Genomic DNA, 21,893 nt, shown 5'->3' on the forward strand with positions numbered 1-21,893 from the left:
TGGCATGAAGTTCGATTAGTACTATGCCTTTGCATAGGATTTGAAAGAGGATATTTAGGCAGTTCAATAGTGCAGTCCACTTATAACGATATTAAGAAAATCTAAAAATTCGATCGTTATAACCGATTATCGTTATATCTGGACCGGCGAAAAAAAAAAAAAAAAAAAGCACACCCACATATTTTCCCATGCATGTAGGCTTGCTTACTTACTAGCGATGAGTAAATCGGGTTGAACAACGCTAATCATCGTAAAGAGCACTAAACACTTTATTGCAGTATACATCAATAGCCATAAAGTAACTTAAGCATACTTAAAGAAGTCTGAAGTTTGCGCTCGCTTGAGCAGCAGCTGAAGCTTGACAATCGCTGTGAGCATCACTTCCAGTTGCGTGTATGCTGGTGGCAGTCCTTTTTACATGCACGAAACCGATTACCGGCTGGACAGCCCCTGCCTTGATTATCGTTAAAATCGTAGAGTGCGAATGTCCGTATTTTTTCACGAGGCTTCCAACCTTGAAAGCCTGTCAAAAATCCCGATGAATCTGCCGTTTCGTGAGCTATCACGCCGTCCGTCAATGTGGTCGCCGCCAGCTTCTACGGACGCGGAATCTGTGATGGCGATGGCGATATGGCCGCTGCACCAGCACCCTTTGCGCGGCTGCCGTTGCGATAATGATAGTGCTCATTTCATTTCGTTTTCGCCACATATATCGAGTTTTCACATCATTTCTTGTAAATATTTTCTAAATATTATCTTTTATTGAATATTCAGTCAAATTTTCATGGTAAACACCTACCGGGTGGCGATAAAGCAATCGTATCTGATGTACCACCGATAATCGATAGTTATATTTGATTCATTTTTACATAGGAAAATGGGAAAAATAATAAATCACAAGAATTTGATCGTTATAAACGATATATGGCTATATCTGGTATCATTATAAGTGGACTGCACTGTATCTTGGTTCGACTGTATAGTAATGGCACAAGCTAGTGTCAGTCATTTGCACAGAAATGGCAAAACAGCACAACTGTTTCTAGTTTCCTGATCATAATTGCCTCTTGCTTTTTCCCCGAAAGCAGTGGCCAGCACTTGTTCTGAAGCATGAATGTGGGGTTTGCCATTCAGCATTTTCCAGCTTTCGCTGAGGAGGGATGCATTGCAAAAGGCATGCGACTAGTACCTGTAAGCACGTTTGCAAGGCTTGAAAATTGAGCAGCGTGCGATTGGTCTGCAACTGCCACTTTTTGACCAAATGATTGCGTAACCTCCAGAGCTTGTGAATTCACACTTGACGGTTGTTTAGGCCGAAAAGTGAAAATTGCGAGGGCAGTGGCATGTTCCACAGTTTCAATGCCTTCTGATCACCAGTCGCAAGCCACTAAGACAGTGATTGTGCTACCCTGTTTTGTTAATGGACTGGCATCAACCTGTCGCATGGGGGCATACGAATATTTTAAATTTAAAATACAAATTGAATGTTTGTTATTCGATTGGCATTTGATTCGAAAAATTGACATCAGGAGTTTTCTGAATATTCGAACATTACCGAATACACTAAGAACTTTCGAATACTTAAACTACCGAATATTCTGAAGTCTTTGGATGGAATAAATGCTCGGTAATTTACCCTTGAAGGAACCAGAAAGAATTTATGAATTAACTGAAAGTTTGTATTATTAAATGGGCTTGAAACAACTGCTGAAAGCCATTTCTTTTTGCGGTGCAACGCTGTAGCAGTGGTGAGCCTTGAGGGTGCTTCACCACATAGTTCACACAGTGCAGCTTTGTGGTGAAGCATGCAGTGTGGTGCACGTGTCCAGTGCACAGTTTCAGCATACTGGAAGCAGTATGTGTACGCACGCGAGGGATATACTCTATGTAGGTGTTCTATGCGTATACACTTATGTGTCAAGTGTAAGTGCATTTTTGGTTTTTCAGTATAGCGAACATTTACTCAATGAACATATTTAACAGCTGACCTTCCTGCATGACAACCTGCACTGGTTTTATCACGATTAATCAACTGTCATTTTACAACTTCACCGAGTGCAGGCACAAGTCACGCTACTTTAGTTGTCCTGCAGCAGTCTTGTATCAAGTTCATTTTCCGAGTGCCACCGCAATTCATTGTGTATGGCAGAATCACACGCTGTGTAGTCAGACAGTGCAGTCTTTTCTGCAATTGTAGATTAATTTTGTTTGAAAATAGCATATGCAATTCTGAAATGAGCAAGACAGGTTGCTGTTTTTTGTTTTTCAGCTTTTTCTTTTCATTGGTCAGATTTTCAGTATTTGTACACACCCCTAGTTTTAACATTTCCTTGAAGCATTTCGGCACATTATTACCCATTTCTAAATAGCTATACCACGGCACAGTGCATATGTTTGGCGTGAGGTTACCTCTTCAAACAGTCTCGTGCAACCTAGCGCAGAGGGCATTTCAAAAACTGAGACAAAGGCACATAGCAAACATAAGCGAAGGCTCCAGCTTGTTTATTTTGCAAGTATTTGAGCTTCATTTATGCACGGGATTTTGAAATGTTGGAGGTGCTGTGATGCACCTGATTTGCAGTATCTTGACACCATCATCCATCAACAAGAGCTTTTGAATACAAGAGCTAATCGAACTAACTGAAGCATTCGAGGTTGATGATGACAAGCAACAGTCGGGTACAAATCTCTAACTTGCGCAGCTACAGGGGTGGAAGTGCTGCTCCATTTTCTCCATTCTGCTCCAAACGGCTTTCCCTGCTCTACCTTGCTCCGAAATGCAGTATTGCTCCAAAACTACTTCATACTAGCAGCCTTGATGTCCTGCCATAAAATTTATCAGGATATGGGTTTTCACCACACAGTGGACTATTAATGATACATGCCCACACAGTGGACTATTAATGATACATGCCCACACAGTGGGCTATTAATGATACATGCCTACAAAAAATTTTGCCTGATGCAATTCAGTTAAGTGACCATGAGAAGTACAGCAGGGCGGTAGCATGCTGTGAGTTGTGTGTGCACGCAATGGGGGTGTCATACAGTCGAACCCGGTTATATCAAACCCGGATATATCGAATTTTGGTTATATCGAACTCACGAAATATCCCCTTGAAAATCCCATGTAAAAGTATAGGAAAGCCGCGTCATATATCGAACTCAAATTCACCGGTCGTTCGATATATCGAACTCCGCACCACGCACTGGAAAGTGTGCCTTCCCCAAAGACGATCGCATTACCCTTGGCCGTTTGCCGCGTGACGTTTTCAAGCCACGCGCGGAAGGAATGAGAAGGAACAGTTGTGCGACGGCTGGTCTGGGCAGTGCCGCGCCCATTCCCCAAAGGCGCGCGCATCTGCAGTTGTCGTTTCCCGCGCGCCAACACATGACGTTTGCAAGCCATGTGCGTGGGTGTGCCCATTCTTTTGCTGAGCTATCTCTCTCCTTCAGCACGCGCAACGCATGCGCCAAGCCAGCTCAGCCCGTTTTCAGACAGACGTTGGGCGCTTTCTCCAGCGTGTGTTGCGAACCCTCCGTGTGCGGCGGCGCGGCGGCGGACGTGGCTATAGCGCTTGCGGATGTTAAGAAGCGGCAGGGTTTTTTTTTTTTTGCGGGGATGTTTATTTTATTTTTTTTATCGTTTATCCTTGCATGTATGAATCAGCGAAAGCACGCGGTCAGCTGCTGCGATCATGACGCCCGCCCCAAGCGCGGTGTGATAAATCGAACCAGGCTTGCGCAATCAAGCCATCACGGGCACTCTGCCAAGTTCGCTCCCCGCCACCGCAGGAGCTATCAAAAGATAAACGCACCCCGACGTTATCGCTGGCAGCATCTTGGCACGCTGCCAATGTGCTGTGGATGAGACGACCGAAACGGACTGACGCGCGCCATCGACATGCAAGTAAAAATTCTCGCGATTTCTGCCGCCGCGGCGACACAGAAACCTTGTTTTGAGCTGCCGCTGCGGTGGCTCGAACGGTGAGAGGGACGCAGTTCCAACAAGTTCGAAAATTTTCGCTCTGTTGCTGCCGCTCGTCGCTGAGATCGCTCAGTCGCTTAGCGAGCTGGCCTTAACGCTTTTTTTTATTTCTTCAAATTCTCGGGTGCAAAAGTGGAGGGTGGGTTCATTATGCGAGTGGGTTGATTACGCGACAAATACGGTATCGTTTTTTCGCATCGTAAGTGCCGTCACAAGCTGATTTCTGTATATTGAATTATCGATATATCGAACTATTCAGCGATCCCCTTCGAGTTCGATATATCCGGGTTCGACTGTAGTTGAAATGATGGCAGCACACTGATGGCAGAGTTGTCAATAATTCCTCTTCCGCTTGACTTAATAAATATTATTTTTAATTAACTAGGAAGGCATAGAGGGCAATAAATGTTTGTTTGCAAGTAAATTTAAAATAAGGCACAAGCGTTTATAGATAATTGGCAAGAGATTTTTTGTGCACTCGACACGGCACCTTCTCCCTGCCTTTTGAATCGCCAGTGGTGAGAGAAGTGGGAGCAGCGAGCGAAGCAGCTGCTGCAGACTGCCTCGAGCCATTATGAAACTTTTATGGCTGCAAAGACTTGAGTTAATGGTTCTGTTGTGAAAACAGGCAGGTACTTCACTATCGAGCCTCTTTGTAAATAACAATGATAACAAGCATGTCAAGCCTACTACAGAGAAGAGCATACTTGAAGTATTATGGGGGTGATGCCACGATGGTGTCAGTCACTAGAAATATTTTTAAGATAGTTTTAAAGCCAAACAGAGCCTTCTGTGAGACCAATCTTACTGTCTGTTACGTATAAGGTATTTACTAAAGTAATCGCTAATAGAATCAGGACAACCTTAGACTGCAATCAAGCAAAGGGTCAAGCAGGTTTTCGGAAACGGTACTCTACTATCGATCATATCCATACCATCAACCAGGTGATAGAAAAATGCTCAGAATATAACCAGCCCTTATACATAGCATTCATTGATTACGAAAAAGCATTTGACTCAGTTGAAATGTCGGCGGTGATGCAGGCATTGGAAATCAGGGGGTAGACGAGCCGTACGTGAAAGTGCTGGAAGATATATAGAGTGGCTGCACAGCAACCATAGTTCTGCATAAAGAAAGCTACAAAATTCTCATAAAGAAAGGAGTTAGGCAAGGAGACACAATCTCCCCAGAACCATAGTTCTGCGTAAAGAAAGTTACAAAATTCTCATAAAGAAAGGAGTTAGGCAAGGAGACACAAGCTCCCCAGTACTATTCACAGCTTGCTTAGAGGAAGTATTCAGAGACTTGGAATGGGAGCAGTTAGGGATAAGGGTAGATGGAGAATACCTCAGTAATCTGCGATTTGCTGATGACATTGCCTTGCTAAGCAACTTGGAGGATGAACTGCAAATAATAATTGATGACCTATAGAGGAAAAGTAGAAAGGTGGGCTTGAAAATCAATATGCAGAAGACTAAGGTAATGTTCAACAGCCTCGGGAAGGAACAGCAGTTTACATTAGGAAGCGAAATACTGGAAGTAGTAGGCGAATATGTCTACTTAGGACAGGTAGTAACAGCAGATCCAGACCATGAAAAGGAAATAACAAGAAGAATAAGATTGGGATGGAGCGCATTTGGCAAGCACTCGCAGATTATTACTAGCAGCTTACCGATATCGCTCAAGAGGGAAGTATACAACAGTCGCATCTTACCTGTACTCACCTATGGGGCTGAAACGTGGAGGCTAACCAAGAAGGTTCTACTTAAGTTGAGGACAACTCAGAGGGCTATGGAACGAAAAATGTTAGGGGTAACATTAAGAGATAGGAAGCGTGCAGAGTGGGTCAGAGAAATAACTCAAGTTACCGACATTATAGCAGAAATTAAGAAGAAGAAATGGACATGGGCAGGACATGTAGTGCGAAGAGATGATAACCGATGGTCGCTTAGGGTAACAAACTGGATCCCAAGGGAAGGAAAGCGTAGCAGGGGGCGGCAGAAAGTTAGGTGGGCGGATGAGGTTAAGAAGTTCGCAGGGGTCAAGTGGATGCAGCTAGCACAGAACCAGGTTAAGTGGAGAAATATGGGAGAGTCCTTCGCCCTGCAGTGGGTATAGTCAGGCTGATGATGATGAGAGCCTGCTGACTACGTGTTGAATTTAAAGAAGCTTGATTGTCACCCAAGCGAAAACATGGGGAGCCGCTGGCAGGCGGCAGCGAAGCGAAAAGGGATGTGGCAGTGAAAAAGTCTGTTGGAGGAAAAGACTACCCTTGAGTGCTCCTTCAAGGCACTACTGACCAATGCCCACAAAATGACCAGCACAGGCTTAGGATCAGACAGGATACGCACAAGGTAGAAGGCGGTAATGCGCTGCTCACTGATGTTAGCTCCAGACTAGTAGAAGTGCTTGAGCACGTCAAAGTGGTACTACTCCACATTCTGTCAAGTCAAAATAGACTAAAGCTTCTACTTTTACTAAATCGGTGTTCAGTTATGGAGTGCACAACCAAGCATTCCATTTATTGCTAGTCTGTTCCAAATTGTTTCAGAGATCAGCAGTGTTATCTTTAACATGTGTGCATATTTGGCAGTTTGTCTTTCTTGCCTAGTCAGCAAAGCATTGGGTGTTGATTAAACAGGAATCAGATTGGATATTTTTTGTGTCAGGAGTAGGAAATTGCTATTATAAAGCATTTGAACTTATAAAACAGGCTCCAAAGCGTAATTAGAATGCTCCAAAACTCGTTTTATTGCTCCAAAGCTGCTCCAAAATGATTTTACTACTGCTGCCCGAGCTGCTGCATAACTACATTATTACTGCTTCCTGGGCTGCTCATAAACTCTCAAACATACTTCCAGCCCTGCAGATAGTGTGTGTGCTATCACTAATGCTACCGCTCTGAGAGCCTCCTTGACCTTTCAGGTTGTTTTTACCCTTCTCCACATCTCTTACGAAGAGGTGGTGCATTCTTGTTGGTGCACTGCTCAGACCGCAGCATGCCCTGGCTTGGGCAGCCTGGCTTAGTCTGCCCAAGCCGGCATATGCTGCAGACTGAGCATGTATGGGGAAGGCAATTTGCGTTTGAATTAGCGAGCTGCTTTTGTGCATTGACTTCAGTGGAGCATCAGTGGGACAAGTACGATTAAATTATCCACAAATTTTGAATTAAGCTGGAATTAACAAGCTTTCACACAACATTGCGAATTTGTATGCAAGAATACAGCTAATGAGAGTTTGAACTATGCGTTATTTTTCTCTTGTTTATGCTTGAAGTTGCTTTCAGAGACGAGCGGTAAAGCCTGGAATACATGCAGTGTTTTTTTCCCGCGATTTTCACGCGTTGAAAACTGCCGCGCCGACGTGCCGCCCAGCTCGAGATGCATGGAACGACGACGCGGTGTGAGCGCTGCCGTGAGCGCTGCCGCGAGTGCCGCTGCGGTCCCACGATGCAAAAGCAAATGCATCAGCGAGCGGAAATAACCGCAGAGCAAGGTACGTGAGAGATGTGACGCTGTCCCTTGTGTTAAAATCGCGAAAGGGTTCATTCCAATGCTACTGTGCTAAATGTAGAAAGCGTACATAGGTCGCACAAGGATTTGGCGTGCTCGAAAAAAAACGAAAATACTCGCAATGCCAGCTCGACTGTGAATACCAACAGCACGTTTCTTTTTTTACATATTTTGCTTCAGGGAAAAAACACATACATTACAATTCGAGAGGAGGTTGTATACTCACAAAAAAGCGACGTTCTGTGTTTGACTACGCGCTTATTTTTACGTCAGTGACATTTCTGCGGCCAAATTGCCACATACCTCGTCGGCCATGGCGGCTATCTGACAGGTCGCTCAAACCGGAAATGCCAGCTTTTCGTATTGCTAATGGAGTGCCTCCGCAGCAGCTTCCGGTTCGAGAGGACGCCACGCCATTCGCGTGTCATATATCTGGCAGGTCGAGATTGGCGGCTGCGTGTGTTTTTTCCAACGCTGGGCATCGAGCGCGCCCCGTCGGGCAAAAAACGCCGACTTGGCGCAGTACAAATGCTCCATTTATCCCGGCCTTAAGTTGTGCATGGGCAACCCTCCAGTAGCCTGTGACACCTCTGGAGCATGCTTCACACTGGAATCCAAAACTGCAGGGTTGTCAGCAGCTCACTTTACCGGCCTAGTCAGCCAGGTGGCGTATTAGTGGGAAAGGCATGAATTGTGTACCATTTTATTGCCTTTGACCTCAATTCGCCTCCAACTGTTGGCCTTGCAATTGCATCGGTATGCATTTGTTGCCTCCAGAATGTTGCCAAGAATGTTGTTTTTAAGTAAAAACCTCTGACTTGCTGGAAGGTGATGAGGAGAAGGTGGCCAAGGATGATAGTGCAAAGAATTTCATATCAGAGCATGGTATAAAACAACAAAAACAATGCTGTGCTAACTGGCGTGCGACAAAGAGAAGGAAAAGGATGGGACACTTGCAGTTTTCATGCACCCTGTTCCCTTCCTTCTCTTTGTCCTGCAGCTGTTTGTGCAGTAACATCTCTTTCTACCTTGAATGTTCTCCATCTAGCCCAGCTTGTAACTCTACTATCTAGCGAAGAGCACACTGGAGGCATTCATCCTTCTTTTCTAACTGGCCAGAAGAGCCTGCTGCTTTGGGAATCGAGAAAGTCTAGGCCATAGATTTTTGAAACTTGCTCTGTTTGCCTGACTCCAGGTTTTAGGTACCTGTAATGGGAGGCTGAGGGTGCAGCATAAAAAAAAAAAAGGTTCTCTCACCTTGTTTCTGACAGGGTCCTGCAGCCACTCTTGAGGAGGACACTGCTGAGGAAGATGACGAGGAGGCTGATGAGGAAGGGGAGGCGTTCAGCTACCTGCAGCCCGTGCCTACCCGCCAGCGGCGGGCACTGCTACGTGCCAGCGGTGTGCGGAAGATTGATGCACTCGAGAAGGAGGAATGCCGTGATATTCGGGCGTCACGAGAGTTCTGTGGCTGTGCTTGCAAGGGCCGCTGCTTGCCAGAATCGTGCTCCTGCTCAATTGCTGGCATCTCCTGCCAGGTGGGCCTGCGCTGCGCTCTTTGCACTCTAGTTGTCCCCTTGTGGCAGTGGATGTTTTAGTGGCGTGACTGTCTGGTCGCTCACTGCAATGAAGGAAGTAGTCTAATGAAAGGTGGATCGCAAGGGGTTTGGCCAACCACTGCACTTACGCTCGGACTGTGAGCAGCTGGAACAAACTATAATTTAGTTAGGAAATTCTTGCACTTATTCTCGGGTAATTTAAATATATTTTAGCAATAGGCTGTAGAAGTGGTATTCTTGCGAGCATTTTCATGTGTTTGTGTATCACTGCGGGCGACCAACACGCGAAAGCTTCAAGAAACAAAAATTGCTGCAGTTTTGTATGAATGAAAGTGCCTTAGATTCTGACTTGAAAGAATACACATGGATTATAAGCGAGATGGCAGTAGATCAGCTGGCAAAATATACCTTATATCTTGGGTGGGTTGCTGCATTGTTGATTTTGATAGTTCGTACATTAAAGAATAATTGCAGAATGATTGTAAATTTTAACATTTTACTGTGCCCACATGCAGTTTGCCATATTAGCTTTGTTCTTCTAGAAGCCCATATCTTTAATTTCAGGAGCATGAAACCTCAGTGCTGCATGTGTCAGTGTAACGACAATTCAAATATATTTGTATTGCAGGTGATAGGCTTTTTCCATGTTAACTTTAAAGTGCTGAGCTGCAAACTGTTGACGTTGGTTAAAAAAAGAATCATAATGAGTGTTATTAGACTCTTTCCACATATTTTATTCCACGGGAGTGTGCATGATTAAATAAACTATGTGGTGTAGCTATGGTAGTGGAATAGTAAAGATGCCAAAAATACATTAGGCTCTGCATGAGATTTGGTAGGTGTGACATCTGTTGCCTGAGTTGTTTGTCGAGTGCACAGAGACACTATTTTAATTAGCATGAAGGAGTGAACACAGTTGAGCCCATTTACACTCATCCCTCACTTTAGTGAACTTCAAGGGTCCCAAGGTTAACTGAAAGTTCACTACACTGAATATTTACAAAAAAAAAAAAAAAAAAGGATATGGAACAGCGTAACGCATGTCATACATCGTCATAATTCTGAAGTGAAATTTACCTTATTCACTCGCATACTGAACCCACTTGTTTCAAGAAAAACTGGTGTCAGCTTGTGGGGAGGGTTTATTGCGCTGGAGAAGTACTTTTTTTTTTTTTTTTGCTTGAGTTCATCTTTTCATCCATCAATTAGCAACAAAAACATGTGGTCATCTGCAGTCATGGCACCAGTTTTTAGCATTGTTCGCTTCAAAAGCTGTTTTCTGCTATCACGTGTTCCAACGATTTTGTGGCAGTGGACGGCGCCCACTCCAATCGCGGCGTGATGTAGTGAACATACTGAAAACCGGACAATTTGGGTGCTGAGCAAGCCACTGCTAACACTCCTGTCTAGGTCATGACGCTTCGGCACTGTGCCGAGCCCCCCCCCCCCCCCCCTCCCACTGCAGCTAATGTCATAGGATAACATGCCATGATGTTATCGCGGCATAGCATATTGGTGCGCTGCCAGGGAATGTGCTGTGAATTGGCAGCAGTGCGCACGTCGCATGCATCATACCTAACTTTTCCTGCTTTTGCAGCATTGTTACGACTGTGCTCGTACATCGTGGGACAAGATCGAGGCCGGCATATCGTCTACAGGTGGGCACCACCGCGTCACCGCAGTGATAGGCGTATCACAGTTCCGGCTGCGACGACCTGTCTGCGTGGGACTTCCGCTGTCAGCTGCCTTTAAAACGGACACCGCATCGAGCGGCTCTTCAGTTTGGCAGCAGTGCGCATGTCGCATGCATCATACCTAACTTTTCCTGCTTTTGCAGCAATGTTACGACTCTGCTCGTACATCGTGGGACAAGATCGAGGCCGGCATATCACCTACAGGTGGGCACCACCGCGTCACCGCAGTGATAGGCGTATCACAGTTCCGGCTGCGACGACCTGTCTGCGTGGGACTTCCGCTGTCAGCTGCCTTTAAAACGGACACCGCATCGACCGGCTCTTCAGTTTGGCAGCAGTGCGCACGTCGCGTGCATCATACCTAACTTTTCCTGCTTTTACAGGCAAGCGAGTTATTCATTTATAGTACCTTTTCACGCTGCTTTTTGCACACTGCTGCCAAACTTGAACCTCGTTTGAGCCTTGTATAGTGAAGTGAAATCTACAAACATGTCTAAAGAGTTCATGAAAGCACTTGAGGATTTTAAACGAGAATTGAGGCACGAACTGCGCAGTGTCAAGGATAGTGTCAAGTTTTGTAGCGATGTGTGTGATGAAACAAAAGTAATTAGCATAGATGTTAAAGCACTCAGAAAAGAAATTACTGAGCTTTTGAAATGCAATGAAGACCTCAGAAAAAAAAACAAGCACTTGACCGCGAGAGTAAATGAGCTTGAACAATATAGCCACCTGAACAACTTGGAGATAAAAGGTGTGGACTCAGATGAAAACCCAGTGGATATTGTGATGAAAATTGGGGAACTAATTGACGAGCCTGTCTCTGAAGCGGATATTGATACGTGTCACACTGTTCAGACACAAAATTCTGAGACCAATATTCTGGTTCGATTTGTGAAAAGGGACAAGCGACATGCCTTTCTTTACAAAGCTAGGAGACAAAGGATTTCAAACGATAAACTTGGTTTTTCTGGGAAAGAGCCAGTGTTTGTTAATGAGCACCTCACACAAGCCAACAAAAAGTTGTTCGGAGCTGCTATTGCGTGCAAAAGGCAAGTGAGATGGAAATATGTTTGGACCTCTGGATGTAAGGTTTTTGCGAGCCAGAATGAGACAGGGGATGTGCTGAGGATCCGTGATCTGTCTGATTTGGGATTTGGAGAAGATGACTGAATAATGTGTGCATCTGTAGAGATATATTGTTGTTGATATTTTTTCATGGACTTTGAACCCTCGTGTCAGTATTATAATAATGATGCTTTCAACCTAATGTTTGGCCCAGACAAAACTAGATTTTCTGCAATTCATATCAATGCTCGTAGCATGAAGAATAAAAGCAATTGCCTCAATTTGTTTTTGGAATCTTTAAAAGTAAACTTTGATGCATTTGTTTACTGAGACCTGGCAGACTTGTAATGACGATCATGTTTCTTTCTTGGTTATAATTACAATGATTTACATAGATCAAGTGGCAGAGGCGGTGGTGTTGCAATTTATATAAAAAACTGTTATGCGCACAGCATAATAGATTTTTCAATCATGACGCCAAATGTTGAATGTTTGGTAATAGCATTGCCCCACATTATGGTTGCTACAATATACAGAACACCTGCTGGCAGCAGGTCCCACTTTTTCGGTTCTTGGAAAATCTAATGGAATTCCTGAGTTCCACTAAGCTTCCGTTTGCTCTTATGGGTGATGTTGACATAAATATAAATTCTGATGGTAACATTTCACGGGAACTAAACAGTATCATTCATACATATGCGTGTTCTAACAACATAACCTTGCCGACAAGAATAACTCCAACTACCTCTACCTTGCTAGATATCTGCGTTACAAATGTGTTAGTTTCTGAAACCATGTCTGGTGTGTTGACTGTGACATCAGCGACCATCTACCTGTTTTTTGTTTTGTTCCTCTTAGAATGAATAAGCAAAACATTTCTGCGTTTCCTTATAAGGCAAGAGGTATAAATGAGAAATCCCTCGATAAATTCAAATTGCTCATCGAGGGTGCTTCTTGGGATAGTATTTATGAGATGAGCGATGTAAATGAGGAATACGAAGGCTTCATTCGCAAATTTCTTGCATATTATGACGAAGCATTTAGCTGAAAGAAAAAAAAGTGAAAAGTAAGAAGTTCAGAAAACCATGGATCACTAAAGCGCTATACGAGAAAATTAAGATACAGTGAAACCTCATTATAACGAACAGTTAAAAAATCTGAAAATAGTTCCCTCTATCCTTAATTCGTAATATAAAATTTCGTAGAAAATCCATGCAAGAGCAGCAAAATTCAATCAGAGAAGGCACAGGAACTCGGAGGGTGCCTTCTTGGGTCACGTCCGTTTATTTACGTGCAAAGAACTGCATTATCGCGGCCTGCTTTTTTGTGTTGATCGCTTTCCGTATCACGCCCTGTTCCACAGTTTGCAAATGCTCAACAAGGGCAAACCCACTGCTCTCAATAGCATTGTAGTGGCGGCGCAGTAAATCCAATGCAGCAAGCGCTTCATGTGAAGTCGGAATGTTCTCATCGTTTGCACGGTGTGGTTTCTACGTGGACATAGGCCACCAACCACCGCGGGTTCGAGCGTCGCGCGAGCCGAAGCCCCGATCAGCCGTCGCCGCGCGCGCACTGAAACACTGCAGCGCGCACTCAACCTCCACAGGGAGGAGAGCACTTCGCTGCAAGGACACATACCTCCAAGTTCACAAAGGAGACGTTTATTGAAACGCCATCCTCCAGCGGCACACACACACACGCACACACGCACACCCATAGACATATTTACAAACGCACATACACACACATACGCACACACATACACATATATACAAAACGCACATACACACAATACGCAGTCACCGTGTCAAGGGAGCGCGCGAGGAGCAAGGCTCCCCTGCGCGCTCAAGTGACACGGAGTGCGCGCCGCAAGCACGCAAGGGCGTGCTGTGATCTCTCTCGCAGTGACCAAAGGGTTCCTTTGAGAGAGTGTGGGCAACCACCGCAAGGTACGCCTGTCGCGGATCGTTGGATCACGATCGACAGGCTCGAGTTGCGCTCTCAGGTACGACCCGGAGCAGACGAACTCGAGTACACACTGGTCTGCGCGGACAAAGGCCGGCAGACAAGAACAGTTGTGTACGCACCTTGCGATGTCTCGGAGGGGTCTCTCCCTGAGCTCCGCTCGGACAGTCGCGCGAGCGCGGCTGTCGAAGCAGTGCCGTGTTCCCGCCAAAAGGCGCCAATGGGAACAGCCACTGGGACGCCAGGGCGGAGCTGTGGCCCAAACGACAGTGACAAGTCGTTCGAGCCCCTCTCCGCAGCCTCAGGCGGGAGAAAGGGAACGGGGAGAACAACTGGGAAGCGGGCGGCGGCCGCGCAAAGGGCAGCCGCAGCAAGCCCGAATCCCACATCCTCCTCTCCTTAATTGCCCTCCTACCCATCAGTGAAAGCACGCGGCAGGTCCCCAGCATGAGGAAAAGAATGCTATCCTCATGCAACAAGTCAACTACACTTCAGTTCCAGCAAGAAAGATCTCGAAAAGACAGACACTCAAGAAAAACAAACATTAGCAAGGCGCACAAAAAAAAATGATAAAGATGACATGAAGAATAATGTACAAAGTTCCGGAGGCTAAGTAACAACGACTATGTACAGATCACAATCATGTACAGAACACAACTATGTACCGAACAACTATGTACAAACACAACTATGTACGGAAGTCCCAAAGATCGTCGGTGCAGCTCAGGGAGCCTGCGGTGACTCACCGCTCGTTGACTTCTGGGTGGCCAACGTTCACCCTTGGCTGCAAATGATCTCGGTCGGTGGTGGTACAGGTTAGGTGCAGGGACAGCGAACACGCCGAAGGGGCCCCGGGTGTGGAAAGTCCGTGGCTCCGTGGCGATCCAAGACGCACATGGGAAGACCGCGCGGGGCTTCCTTTCCACCGCGCTTCGCACACGCCGGCAAACACACATGGCGCGACGTCGTCGCCTCCACGCCCAGGCACGCACACGCACAGCCACTCACACACCAAAGGGTGATGTCGACCTTCCGCGGCGAACCTGTCCCGAGCACCTTCGCAACCGCGGCGGCCTTGGGTGAAAGGGCATCGTCCATGCTCCCCGTCCCCAAACGGCCCCAACTTCCTTTCCACACACACCGGAAAGGCCACGCGTCGGAGCTGCCTAATGAGCAACCCTCGCAATTTCAAGCAGAAAGAGGGGAGAAGACGCGCTGTACAAAAGAAGGCACTCACTGTACAATATTTACAAGATAAGAAGCAAGATTGGAAACAGAAGAAAGCGAAAAATGGGAAAAGAGACACAAAAACAAAATAAAATACAAAGGCCGGAACTGAGCGAGCTAGAAAAGGTAGAGACCAACCTTGCTTCCGGGTAGGGTTGAACGAGCAAGTTCGCTCAGTGAAACGGTATGCCTTCGGTTGCGGAAAAGGCCCGCCGTCCGGCATCAATCACATAGGTGATCGTCGCCTCACCTTGTACCGGTGCGGGGCACGGCTGCGTTCCACCGCATCGGGTGTGCCTCGGCGCTTGCCTGTGGTGACAATGGGCACCAGCGCAAGCTTGTCAGACCGTTACGCATAGGCCTTCAGGTCTGCAATGTAGGCACGGCTGGCTTTCCCCATAGGGGGATTCTCCAGCAATGAGCCCCTGCTTGTTACTGGGGAAATGCCCCATGAAATCGCAGGTGGCCATCTGCCACGGACGCACACTGTCAGTTGGTTTCGTCATGCCCGGTGGCTTGCCACCCCTCGACTTCTCCATTTGACAGACATGGCAGGAACGGCAACAGCGGAAAATGTCGCGCTTCATGCCGGGCTGTAGTCACCGATTGACTCAGTTTCTTGAAACCTTGGAGCCATTCAGATGACCAGCCAATGGTTTGTCGTGAGAGAAACGCAACAGAGCGCCGCTCAGACATTGGGGATTAGCCACTTCAAATGGTTCATGGACTCATCATCCGTGGCTATGTATTTCAGCGCGAGCCCGTCATGGCCCAGCAAACATGAATCCCCGAGGCACGCCGCGACACACGCTGGATCGTGCCCCCCTGCGCCCGCTCAATACAAGTAGCGTAACGGCGCTGCGCCCGCTGCAATACAAGCAGCGTAACGGCGCTTCGTCTCCCAGAGACCATCGCGACAAAACGCGTCATTCTGCTGGACCGTCGTAGCTCTTCATGGCTGAAAACGATCCCAGTCATCCCAAAGGAGAGCCTGGTTTCGTCCCCCCTCAGGTTCGCAGCAAAACTTCCGCTGGCATCGGCGTTTCAGATGTGCTCACAAAGAGCTTTCACCCTCGCCTGCTTTGCGAAGCGCTGCTTACCCGGATAGCGAAATGGGGAACCCGTCTGCGGGCGTCCCCTCCGTGCCGCTCTGCGGCTCGTCCGCTGTTTCGCCCCCTTCGCCTGCCGGCGTAAAGACGCCGCCGCGGGCGAGTGGGGCATGGGATAGCGCGTAAGCTACCACGTTCGTTCTCCCCTGTAGATACTGCACCGAAAAGTCGAAATGCTGTACCAAGAGAGAATGGCGCGCCAGCCGGCTCGCAAGTTCAAGGAGCCGCATCAGCCAACTGAGCGCGCTGTCGGTCCGGTTTCCAGAGGGAGCCCGGCCGACGCCTCGCCGTTCCCCGAACAGAAATGTCTGCAAGCGGGGTACGGGTGCTGTTGTGCGGAGATGCCGGCAGCGGCGGCGTCGCGCACATTGCTTCCGCAACGGCGTAAAGCTGAAACAGCGGAGGCATATGGTCAACGGTCACACCGCAGGGTGGTCCGAAGAACCATGTTCGTGTTTCAGTGCCTTTGCCGAGTGCCGCGCAGGGGGCGGCAGGCATGGCGCATGAGCTTGATCGTCAAGGCGACCGGCTCGGCCGATGTGCTGTCCAACGACTCATGGAGCCAGGGACAATTCACGTTGGGCGCCAGTTGTGGTTTCTACGTGGACATAGGCCACCAACCACCGCGGGTTCGAGCGTCGCGCGAGCCGAAGCCCCGATCAGCCGTCGCCGCGCGCGCACTGAAACACTGCAGCGCGCACTCAACCTCCACAGGGAGGAGAGCACTTCGCTGCAAGGACACATACCTCCAATTTCACAAAGGAGACGTTTATTGAAACGCCATCCTCCAGCGGCACACACACACACACACACACACGCACACCCATACACATATTTACAAACGCACATACACACACATACGCACACACATACACATATATACAAAACGCACATACACACAATACGCAGTCACCGTGTCAAGGGAGCGCGCGAGGAGCAAGGCTCCCCTGCGCGCTGAAGTGACACGGAGTGCGCGCCGCAAGCACGCAAGGGCGTGCTGTGATCTCTCTCGCAGTGACCAAAGGGTTCCTTTGAGAGAGTGTGGGCAACCACCGCTAGGTACGCCTGTCGCGGATCGTTGGATCACGATCGACAGGCTCGAGTTGCGCTCTCAGGTACGACCCGGAGCAGACGAACTCGAGTACACACTGGTCTGTGCGGACAAAGGCCGGCAGACAAGAACAGTTGCGTACGCACCTTGCGATGTCTCGGAGGGGTCTCTCCCTGAGCTCCGCTCGGACAGCGCGCGAGCGCGGCTGTCGAAGCGGTGCCGTGTTCCCGCCAAAAGGCGCCAATGGGAACAGCCACTGGGACGCCAGGGCGGAGCTGTGGCCCAAACGACAGTGACAAGTCGTTTGAGCCCCTCTCCGCAGCCTCTGGCGGGAGAAAGGGAACGGGGAGAACAACTGGGAAGCGGGCGGCGGCCGCGCAAAGGGCAGCCGCAGCAAGCCCGAATCCCACAACGGTCAGCCTGAGCTTCGTCTGCGGGATGTTCAGAAACTTCCACAGTGATTTCGGCGTCCGTCAGTACAGCCGTGGTCGCCGCGATGTCGTCGCCGCCTACAAAGTCCTCTACAGTCATTGTTGCGGGCATGTCACCTCATCAAGCTCGCGGAGCTCTGCTTCTGCTTCGTCCCCATCGTCACTTGATGCGCGGGCCTCTGCTAGAACAAAAGCTGCGTGCCGAAAGCAGTTGGCAATCGTTTCGCCTTTCATGCTGTCCCATGCCGCTTTATTGCTCCTAGCAAGTCTATCGTCAAATCCTGCTTCATAAGAAACTTCATGAGAAGAGTGTCAATCAGTTTCCTCTTGTAAACTGCCTGTATCTTGAGACGTTCACCGCCATCACAGCACTACGCACACCTGCGCACCACTCTCGGCACGACGACTGACGCAGCCTCCGCCGAACGCTACGACGGCCACGCCACTGCTAACACACACTAAAACCAAAAAACGGGAATGGCGCAAAAACCAAAAGAGCAAGTTGATTCCTTCCTTTATGCAAAAAGGCAAAAAGGCAACGTTCGATCGTGCCGCTGCCGAAGCGGCGCTGTCGGCGATTGTGAGATGCCAACGGTTTCTTATGGCCTCCGAGATCACCTCCGTACGCATAAACAGGCGCGGGGGTAATCTCGGAGGCCATAGATTTCTTCGGCTATCAACTCCCAATGCCGTCGTGGCATCTGTGGCGCTGTCAGCGCCTGCGAGGTAATCCTGAACGTTTGCTGCGCCGCATAACACACATGTAGTGCAACGAAGCCTGCCTCCTGCTATTAAAGTGAAAGAGTGCTTGGCGTTGCGAAGTTCGTAATATCCGTTTTATGCCGAACTGCATTCGCTATGGGAAGTTAAAAATACATGTGTTTGACAAAAATATTTTGGAAGAGTTTGCTGTATTCAATAATTCGTTATATGCGTGTTCGTTATATCGAGGTTTGACTGTAAAAAATAAGATGTACCATAGGTTTACTGAGACTAAAAATGCTGATATTTTTACTGAATACAAGAAATACAGGAACAAATTAAATAAGGAGCTATAAAGTGCCAAATCCAATTACTATGTTGATCGCTTTTCACAGCTGTGTAATGATGCAAGGAAATTGTGGCATCAAGTAAATAATTTACTCAATAGAAAAATGCGCTCTGATTACTTAGAAGTAACTACCAGTAATGGGATGACTGGCACCGACTTAGTCACAGCTATGAATGCGTTCTTTGTTCAGCTTTCAGTAATCCACTCTCATGTACAACATACTCAAATTTGATTAATCCATTACCAAACTCTGTTAACTTTTATTCTGCAACTACAAAAGAAGTCAATCGTTTAATTAAAAACTTGAAAGATAACGCATCAGCAGGGCATGATGATATCAAAGAATCCCACTGAAACACGTATCAATGCTTATATGTGATGTGCTGATGTATATCATTAACCTAATACTTCAAACTGGAACGTTCCCTAATCAGTTAAAGGTAGCTAGAGTATGCCCGGTACATAAAGGTGGAAATAAGAATGAAATTTCTAATTATCATCCAATTTCCATATTGCCTGTATTATCCAAAGTGTTCGAGAGAGTAATCAATACTAGGCTCGAAAAGTTTCCTGGATTTTCGAAAAGCCTTTGATTGTGTACACATGATATTTTATTAAGTAAATTGGCTGATTATGGAGTCCGTGGTGTGCCACTAGATTTATTAAGAAGTTATCTGTGGAACAGGCTACAGTTTGTACGAGCTAATAACTGCTGCTCTACTAACATGGTTATACGGCAAGATGTTCCCCAAGGGTCAATTTTGGGACCACTGTTATTTATAGTGTATACAGTCGAACCCGGATATATCGAACTCGAAGGGGATTGCGAAATAGTTCGATATGCAGAAATCGGCTTGTGACGGCACTTACGATGCGAAAAAACGATACCGTATTTGTCGCGTAATCAACCCACTCGCATAATGAACCCACCCTCCACTTTTGCACCCGAGAATTTGAAAAACAAAAACAAAAAAAGTTAAGGCCAGCGCGCTCACATGCAAGCGACTGAGCGATCTCAGCGACAGAGTGAAAATTTTCGAACTTGTTGGAACTGCGTCCCTCTCGCTGCTCGAGCGCGGCAACTCAAAACAAGGTTTCTGTGTCGCCGCGGCGGCAAAAATTGCCAGCATTTTCGCTTGCATGTCGATGGCGCGCGTCAGTCCGTTTCGGTCGTCTCATCCACAGCTCATTGGCAGCGTGCCAAGATGCTGCGCAGCGATAACGCCGGGGCGCGTTTATCTTTTGATAGCTCCTGTGGTGGCGGGGAGCGAACTTGGCAGAGTGCCCGTGATGGCTTGATTGCTCAAGTCTTGTTCCATTTATCACGCCGCGCTTTGGGGCGGGCGTCATGATCGCAGCAGCTGACCGCGTGCTTTCGCTGATTCATACATGCAAGGATAAACAATAAAAAAAAAAAACCCTGCCGCTTCTTGACATCCGCAGGCGCCATAGCCACGTCAGCCGCTCAGCCACCGCGCCGCCGCACGCAGAGGGTTCGCAACACACGCTGAAGAAAGCGTCCGACGTCTGTCTGAAAACGGGCTGAGCTGGCTTGGCGCATGCGTTGCGCGTGCTGAAGGAGAGAGATAGCTCGGCAAAAGAATGGGCACACCCACGCACATGGCTTGTAAATGTCATGTGTTGGCGCGCGGGAAACGACAACTGCTTGTCAGATGCGCGCGCCTTTGGGGAATGGGCGCGGAGCTGCCCAGACCAGCTGTCGCCGAACTGTCCCCTCTCATTCCTCCTGCGCATGGCTTGAAAACGTCACGCAGCAAACGGCCAAGGGTGATGCAATCGTCTTTGGGGAAGGCCCACTTTCCAGTGCGTGGTGCGGAGTTCGATATATCGAACGACCGGTGAAATTGAATTCGATATATGACGCGGCTTTCCTATACTTTTACATGGGATTTTCAAGGGGATATTTCGCGAGTTCGATATAACCAAAATTCGATATATCCGGGTTCGACTGTATTAATGATATCACAAATATTCCTAACTCACCTGATTTGATCATGTACGCGGATGATACCAATATCTTTTTTACCGACTGTGCCTTGTCTAGATTAGGAATTACAGTCAATGAATATTTAAACAATTTAGAGATTTGGTTGACAGCAAATAAACTCAGTTTGAATCTTGATAAGACTACCTACATCATATTTAGGCCAATCAACACCACTCTTCAATGTAGTATAGTAATTAAATATAACAGCAACGTTATAAAGCAAGTTACGAATCACAAGTTTCTAGGTGTTTGGTTCAATGAAAACCTTTCATGGAATACGCACATTTTAAATTTAGTAAAATACTTAAGCAGAATTGTAGGATGTCTTTACGGAATTTCTAATTTGGTCTACGTTGGTCATCTGATGAGAAGTGAGGAGTCGCTGGAGAAAGATTTGATATTGGGAAAGGTTGAGGGTCGCCGGAGAAGGGGTAGACAGCGAACGCGATGGTTAGATGGCATCCTCGAGGCACTGCAGATGAAGTTATGTGATGTTAGGAAGATAGTGAGAGACCGGAAAGCGTGGCGTGACATGGTCCATATGGTCACGAAGAGTCGGACACGACTGAACGACTGAACTGAACTGAACTGAACCTGTTTGGTTAAAAATTTCAATTTATTATGCTCTTTTTTTATTCCAAACTAACATACTGTATTCTTATATGGGGAACCACAACTTCTACAAATATTAATAAGTTGCTTGTTCTCCAAAAGAAAAAAAGCCCTTCGAGCTATTGAAGGTTATTACGGTATACCGCGCGACTTGCATACAGAACCCTTGTTTAAAAAATATGCCATATTAGCCGCTAATCAGATTTACTACTTTCGTCTTCTGCAGTACATTCGCCATAATAGGCTGTATGCTACTCTACCTGATAGATCTACAGTAACATATCATCTGCGAACAAGAAAAAAACTTGTACCTATTACTCTAACCAGCTATGGAAAACAGAAATTAACTTTTCAGGTGCCGTCCCTTATCAACAACACAACTCCAAATGTGAAATTTTCATTGGCACCTAGGGTATTTAAAAAGAACGTAAAACAATATTTAAATGAATATCCCCTATAATTTCAAGGGTGGTAGTAACTGTAGTTTTCTCATATGCAATCTTTTTTGTGTAAATATTTTTTGCTATGAAATTTATGTTATTGAGTGCGGGGTCTGTTGATTTGAATATCCAATGAATACTGCATGTATTGATACCTTTTATATATCGTATGTAAGTGTT

At 47.0% G+C, this 21,893-nt stretch overlaps 1 protein-coding gene across 6 annotated transcripts in view; it reads left to right on the forward strand.

Moving 5' to 3' along the window:
* Axud1 (AXIN1 up-regulated 1) overlaps positions 1-21,893 on the forward strand; it is a 49,951-nt gene that overhangs the window by 16,236 nt on the left and 11,822 nt on the right. For all 6 annotated transcript variants that reach the window (XM_084609373.1, XM_084609371.1, XM_084609369.1 and 3 more), the window contains exon 4: positions 8,773-9,039. In XM_084609373.1, coding sequence (XP_084465499.1) covers positions 8,773-9,039 — 267 coding nt within the window. The remainder of the gene's footprint in view (positions 1-8,772; positions 9,040-21,893) is intronic.

This window comes from Amblyomma maculatum, chromosome 7, assembly GCF_055883805.1.
Source record: "Amblyomma maculatum isolate TAMU_Amacu chromosome 7, ASM5588380v1, whole genome shotgun sequence".
In the NCBI taxonomy this organism is placed as follows: domain Eukaryota; kingdom Metazoa; phylum Arthropoda; class Arachnida; order Ixodida; family Ixodidae; genus Amblyomma; species Amblyomma maculatum.